The sequence below is a fragment of the Crocuta crocuta genome, unplaced genomic scaffold (genome assembly GCF_008692635.1).
Source record: "Crocuta crocuta isolate KB4526 unplaced genomic scaffold, BGI_CrCroc_1.0 scaffold247, whole genome shotgun sequence".
Lineage (NCBI taxonomy): Eukaryota > Metazoa > Chordata > Mammalia > Carnivora > Hyaenidae > Crocuta > Crocuta crocuta.
The window spans coordinates 242553-250174 of NW_027531910.1; the positions used below are offsets into that span (position 1 = coordinate 242553).

The following is a 7622-nucleotide window of genomic DNA, read 5'->3' on the forward strand; positions in this document are numbered from 1 at the left end:
CCCATACCACAAAGAGAGTATGAGAGTAGGTTAAGAAAGTCCCTTATAGAAAATTCTAGGATTGCAGACATTGATAAGAAGTTGGGGGTAAGGATAAGAGAATGGTGATAAGAAACTTTGGAACAAGAGAACCATATATCTTTGTAAGTTTTCTGTAATAGATTTCTGTAATAGATTCACACCTGAATGGTTTTCTGATCATCTCCTTTAGAATCTGCATCTTTATTATTTGTTTGACATATTTTATCAAGTTGCTAACACATAGCCAGGTCTGTTTTAGGGAGAAGAAATTGAGAAGATCATATAAATTAGAATTAAAAGATGGAAATGGATGGGTGGGTGCAAGAAGAGGAAATATGATAAGCAAAAAGAGCTTTAGGAAAAAAAAATCTTGAAAATATGACCATGACTTTTAATGTATACTTTTTTTTTCTCTTCTTGAATAACATCTCCAGTATGGTTGGTATTGGGGTTTCTGAGAAGAAACACACACAAAAAAGAGACAGCCAGGAAACTATTTTAGATCTTCATAGAAAATAACCTAGTACCTACAAGGTTGTTAGAACAAAAGTGTGTGATTATCAGGAGTTAAATAGAAATGAGCTCAGTGTTCTTTGCCACATAGTTTTTGTGTTATTGTAAAAATGGAATATGAACCTGTACCAAAGAGTTGTTAAGAAAAATATTAGTAATCTCAGAAGAACCAGATATTAAAATCTATATTAATAGTGACTGTGACAAGACCATGCTGCTATTGGAAATTTAAAAGAAAAATTAACTGGAAGGTTATAACTTTTACTTTTGAGGCAGTAATACATTTTGATTCTCTTCACTCTCACTTTATTTATAAATGTTATGAAAATTCCATCATGGTTGACAAATATAAAACAGAACAACAATATCTTAGTGTTGAGTATGCTAGAAACTTGGGTATTTTTCAAGGTTTAAAAAACTGATATTTCATGATGAAAGTAAGAAGTTGAATGTTATTTACAAAGCCCATTTTTCATTTTCTTTCTGTGTCTTGGACTTGTTTGCAGGGAAAAGGTCTCCTTTGGAAGATGGAACTCTTTGTCCGTTTTCCAGAATGTTTCCAAGCCCATCAGTGAAACATGATATTGCTGCTCTGTGTTGAAATGCTTGAAGAACACCCACATCTCTGCCAGCGCCTTCCATCCTGCTGAAACCATGGTCTTCTCCACAGTGTTGACTGCGTCCCATACTGGGGCAACCAACACAACATTCGTAGTCTATGAAAACACTTACATGAACATTACGGTCCCTCCGCCATTCCAACATCACGTAGTTGGTCCGCTGCTCAGATACAGTATGGAAACCATGGCTCCCACTGGGATCAGTTCCTTGACAGTGAATAGCACAGCTGTACCGCCAACACCAGCAGTTTTTAAGAGCCTAAACTTGCCTCTCCAGATCATCCTTTCTGCTATAATGATATTTATTCTGTTTGTGTCTTTTCTTGGGAACTTGGTTGTCTGCCTGATGGTGTACCAAAAAGCTGCCATGCGCTCTGCGATTAACATCCTCCTCGCCAGCCTGGCATTTGCAGACATGTTGCTTGCAGTGCTGAACATGCCCTTTGCCTTGGTAACTATTCTTACTACCAGATGGATTTTTGGGAAATTCTTCTGTAGGGTATCTGCTATGTTTTTCTGGATGTTTGTGATAGAGGGAGTAGCCATCCTGCTCATCATTAGCATTGATAGGTTCCTTATTATAGTCCAGAGGCAGGATAAGCTAAATCCATATAGGGCGAAGATTCTAATTGCAGTTTCTTGGACGGCTTCGTTTTGTATAGCTTTTCCTTTGGCTGTAGGAAACCCTGACCTGCAGATCCCTTCCCGAGCCCCCCAGTGTGTGTTTGGGTATACAACCAATCCAGGTTACCAAGCTTATGTGATTTTGATTTCTCTAGTTTCTTTCTTCATACCCTTCCTGGTGATACTGTATTCGTTTATGGGCATACTCAACACCCTTCGGCACAATGCCTTGAGGATCCATAGCTACCCCGAGGGGATATGCCTCAGCCAGGCCAGCAAACTGGGTCTCATGAGTCTACAGAGACCCTTCCAGATGAGCATTGACATGGGCTTTAAAACACGTGCCTTCACCACCATTTTGATTCTCTTTGCTGTCTTCATTGTCTGCTGGGCCCCGTTCACCACTTACAGCCTGGTGGCAACATTCAGCGAACACTTTTACTATAAGCACAACTTTTTTGAGATTAGCACCTGGCTGCTCTGGCTCTGCTACCTCAAGTCTGCATTGAACCCACTGATTTACTACTGGAGGATTAAGAAATTCCACGATGCCTGCCTGGACATGATGCCTAAGTCCTTCAAGTTTTTGCCGCGTCTGCCTGGCCACACAAGGAGACGGATCCGTCCCAGTGCTGTCTATGTGTGTGGGGAACACCGGACAGTGGTGTGAATATTGGAACTGCCTGGACATTTTGGATGATGGTTGTTCTTTATCTGACTTTGAATTTTCTCTCACATGGGTTCTCCAAGTATACTTACTGTTTTTTATAGGATTTGTGTGTATGTGTGTGTGCACAGTGTAAAGAAAGAATGGTGATTAGTTATAATACAGTTATCAAGGATACACAATAGGAAAATGATTACAAAAGTTACCTCCAGGGTTCAAGAGAAATCCTTGATTTAGTGTGGGGAGATGGTTTTTTGTTTCTTTGATTGATTTTGTTTTTGAAGCAGGAATCAGGATTGTGCTTTATTGAGCCTGCAGTTACATTGAATTGTAGGTGTTTTGTATGCTGCTAAGGTATGCTTAATTGAGTTTATCAGTTTCTTTTTTGGAAGACATTGCTGCTTTTTGCCATCACATTGGAGCCAAAACCACCTACATCTCAGTAGATAAATATTTACTTTTATTAAAAAAAAAAAAAACGCAAGGCAGTTAGTGACATTTTAAAGATCATTAATATTTACTTAGGTGCACTTTAAGAAATAATGTACAAACTGATTCAGTCATGTTTTTCAGAATTGTTTTTATACATGACATGTGCTTTAGGGAACATTGCATTATTATTTCTAGGAAGATAGTTTTTAAATAATGTTTTATCTGCATGTCCAGTTTTAAAGAAGAGAACATAAAAATGTAGACATTTTTCTAAGCATGATAGTGATTCTTTGGAGCAAATAAGGCAAAGTCCAGGAGACAGAGCATCCCTGCAAATTTAAATGGGATTGAGTTGAGTGGCAGGGTAGCTGGTGTGGGCTGGTGTTTCCTTTACTCAATTCTCACTGAGTCTGGTGGGGAGAAGGACTTCCCATTTATTGGACACTTACCATCTTCCAAGCACTGTGCATCATTTTATCCTCACAGTATCCTGTGAGGTAGGTAGTATTTCTTTTTTTGTGAAGAAAGCAAGTCTCAGACTAAAATCCTGCTTAAGGTTAAAGGTAGAGATGGACTCCAAAAAATCCATCCGAATTCTGAGACTGCTGTTCTGCTGTGCCACATAGACATATCATTCAGGTTTAGTATTTCATAGTGAAGAAGGAACTCTGCGTATCCTGTAATTTTTTTCTTTTTTTAATGGTTTATTTATTGTTGAGAGAGAGAGAGACAGAGCGAGCAGGGGAGGGTCAGAGAGAGAGGGAGACACAGAATCTGAAACAGGCTCCACGCTCTGAGCTAGCTGTCAGCACAGAGCCCCACGCGGGGCTCAAACCCACGAACCGTGAGATCATGACCTGAGTCGAAGTCGGAGGCCTAACTGACTGAACCACCCAGGTGCCCCTCCTGTAATTTTTTTAAGACCTTCGTTTTAAAGGTTTAAAAACTAAAACCTTCCTTTTAAAAATAGCTTCACCTTTTCTTTATTACTGAAAGAAATGTGAAAACATTGCAGAAAGTGTGGAAAATAGAAAAAAAATCACTCACAACCACCCTTTGACAGTGGCACTTAAAAATCTTAGATAAATAAGGCTATAATAGGAAGTAAGGTGATTTTTTTGTTTGTTTGTTTGTTTGTAAAACCAGTGACTGACAGTTAGGAAGTTGAATACAGCTGTCTGGAGGTCTTGGTCCTGCAGGCCCAGAGGTTTCCTGTTGTCCAGCTGTTTCTAAATGTTCTGGGCACAACAGTGGTCTTGCCCCAGGGCTTTGCCCTTAGCAGAGCTGTAATTGGTGAATGTGCTCAGAAGTGTATCTCCCACATAGAGGCAAAGATAAGCCCTGGTCCTAGCATAGAGCAAGTTTTAATCGGGCAAGTCTGGCTTTCAGACTATTTTTCTCTTGCTGACGACCTGCCCCCACTACGTGCATCTGGAGCCTTTGGTCCCCTCTCTCTGTAACCCCTGACACATTTTATAAAACATCTGGTGGGGATGAAGCTGCAGACTAAGGTCATAAAGGTTAAAATGTAGCCTCTTGGCCACATCGTGGGCTTTATTTTTTTTTTTAATGTTTATTTATTTTTGAGAAAGAGAGAGAGAGTGTGAGCAGGGGAGGGGCAGAGAGACAGGGAGAGACAGAATGCTCTGTCAGCAGAGAGCTGTCAGCACAGAGCCCGATGTGGGGCTCAAACTCACAAACCGAGAGATCGTGACTTGAGCTGAAGTCGGATGCTTAACCAACTGAGCCACCCAGGCGCCTCTCATGAACTTTATAAACAGCTAAGTTAACCATGAACAGTTTTTGGATTTTTATAGGATCTTTTCAGAATTTTAATGCTTTATGAGCCAGCAGGGAAAATGAACCTCTTTCTTCAGTTTTACAACCACAGAGCTGGACTAGATGAATCTTGCCCAACACTAATGTGTTTTCTTCCACATGAGAGTAGAGATTTATGAAGAGCCCAGCTGTCAGCATCAATCTTTGGCCTCCAGTATTACTTCTTTACATTTTATTTATTAGCTGTTTCTTAAAATGGAATGTCTACTGAATGTCTGAAGAGCACAGTATCAGGAATTAGGACTTTGGAAGGTTAATGACATCATAAAGGACTTGGGGAACCATGCTCTTAAGGCAGTTGAAATGGTATTAGAACTCATTTTCTAGTCAAAGAACTCTTTTGGTTCTCAAAGCATATTACTCAGCATGTTGTTTTGGGATCAGCTTCTGCTGATAATCACCTACCTCTTTGGTTTCTAATTTATATTATTCACAGATTAAAATTGTTTTTGTCCACTAGGGATCTTACAGAACATAAACACTGTAGTAGACACATAGAAGCAGATGGAAGTGAATCATGCTTTCCATTTTCAATATAAACTGGATTTCAAGCAGATATTAATAAGTATATTTGGCTTTCTCTAAGGAAAGTCAGCATGAATTGTATTCATCTTACATATTGGCAGTAGGTCTTGGGACTCCTTTTGTGATAGGAATTGAAACTGAGCTTTGCTTTCTTTGTCCTTTTTTTTTATGAGCCACCCTTGGGTTCTTTTATGCTGCCTGGCAGGCAGCGCATCATTTGGTGGGAGCTCAGAGCGCTTGCTGAGATGCTTAGTGTTTGGGAAAGGAGACCATGCAGGGCCTTAGTGAGAACTCCGCAACAACACTGAATGGCGGTTTTCTTTACACTGGATACTCTTGATCAGAGGACAGTTTACAAATCATTTTGAATGTTTTTATTACGTATACGTCTTGAAAGCTTTAAATAAAAAGTACTCTGGTATACGTTTGAAAAATTTAGGTGCAGAATCATATGTTGCCTATTTCCCTATGTTTTCTCGAGGGGAAAAAATACCACTATTAATTATCGCCGCTGACTGACATCATCAGAAATATTTTTGTTTTTATTTTCCTTCTGGCTAATAAGTAAGAGGCATGAAAGAGACAATGAGTTATTTGTGGTCAAGAAAAAGAGTCAAAGGAAATCCTTAGTCTGGAGTAGTGATATTCAAATTTTAATATGAATTTGTGTCTATTCCCGGGGAGCTTGTTAACACTACAGATGCCTAGGTTCCCTAGAGGGTCTGGGATTGGGCCCAGGGATGCACGCTTTATCTTATTGAGCACTCTGTCTGATTCTGATGCTGGTGCTTCAAGAAGCACTACTATTGAAAATCTCTGCATTTTAATATTGTCTGTTTTATCAAAAAATGTTTGTATGGGAAGCTATGATCTCCTAGTGCATGGGTGATTCACATTGAGGGGAAACTCTACGCATCATTGTGCTTTATTTGCTGCCATGTGCGTTAGTGCTGGATCTCGCCAGTGTTAGCCTCACCTTCTCTCAGCTGGCAAATTCTGGTCAACCATATTGTTTTACGGTAGAATGAAGAGAATGACTTAATATTTTAAAGTCATGACTTTCACGAGTCTGGTTCCTCTAATATTTTCTTTCCTTCTAGAGAGATGTCTTTATTGTATATAATCTCCAGAAGACTGAGGGGAATGTAAAGACTCATCTGATTATCATTGCTCTACTTAATGCCAGTCGTGTTCGATGGAAGCATGAAAAAATAAAATAACCTTTTTACTCTATGTATTTTGGTTGCTGACAAAGATAATTTAATTTGTTCCTAATCTTTGCTTTTGTTTACATGAAAATATTTATGTATATATCACAGAAAAACTTTCACCTGCTTGTCATTTTATTCTACCATGAGTTTTAAGTTTAAAGGACTGCTTAATTCAAATTTATTTTCACAACCATAGTCCTGCTAAACTGCCTTCATTGAAAACTCAGTTTTTAAATAATAAAAATATCAAAGCACATGTTTGTTATTTCAGGTAAACGGTAATACATTTCTTAGCTATAAATTGGTACTAGTCCTTTGTAATTAAAATTAATTTATTTTACAATAGTACCTAACCTAAAAAACAAAACCACTTTGAATTTTGGGTTGTAACTCAAAAATAAAATGTATGGTAATATGTGCATATTGTTATTACAACCAGGAAAAGAACTCCCAATGAGAAAATGAATAAATAGTTAACATTTCTAAACGTGGAGTTTTTAAAAAAGGACTACTTCATCTTAGAAAAATTTGTCATGAGTAATACTTTCTGTTAAATTAAAATCTGAGTTGAGTTTCAAACCCTGCTTCCTTTGGGTTTTTGTTTTCAAATTAGCTCTCAAAGCCTGTGTGTGTATAATTATATTCTAGTTTTAGAAGTTCTCAGAGAAGTTAAAGATGAAATGAAACTTGGCAAAAGACCACTGATATTAGGAAACAGTTTTAAGGAATTCTCCCTAGGAGAATTACAGAAATTTTACTCCTGAATTATTTAAAATTGGATTGTCACTTGGCAAAGCAATGACAATGTCTGCTTTTATTTTGACAAAATGATTTCAGACTGCACTTCCATTTCTAAAACCTAAGGCCTTTTGAAGATCCACTTTTAAATCAATAGGAAATATCAATTATTTGTACATGAGTTTCAACTTTTTGCCAATTAGACAGAAGGGTTTTATTTTCTCTTGTTTTTCACTCATGCAGTAGCTAAATATATTTCTTTTTAAGTTATAAAAGAATATTGTCATTTAATCTACATTTGATAGTTGTTTTTTTTTTTTTCTGAAATGGAAAGATACAGCAGAGTAGAGGACTACACATTGAATTAAAAACATTTTTGGGGTGACTGGGTGGCTCAGTTGGTTTCGCAGCTGACTTTGGCTCAGGTCATGA

At 38.0% G+C, this 7622-nt stretch overlaps 1 protein-coding gene across 1 annotated transcript; it reads left to right on the plus strand.

Annotated features, from left to right (window-relative positions):
• The first annotated feature begins 1046 nt into the window (after positions 1-1046).
• On the plus strand, positions 1047-6984 carry GPR63 (G protein-coupled receptor 63). Its single transcript, XM_077774690.1, has one exon. It carries the CDS (start codon positions 1189-1191, stop codon positions 2446-2448), a length of 1260 nt encoding a protein of 419 aa, XP_077630816.1. The 5' UTR covers positions 1047-1188; the 3' UTR covers positions 2449-6984.
• Positions 6985-7622: the final 638 nt, after the last annotated feature.

What these genes read in the sequence shown, in the direction of transcription:
- GPR63 (XM_077774690.1), top strand. Translation starts at nt 1,189, where the DNA reads ATGGTCTTCTCCACAGTGTTGACTGCGTCCCATACTGGGGCAACCAAC.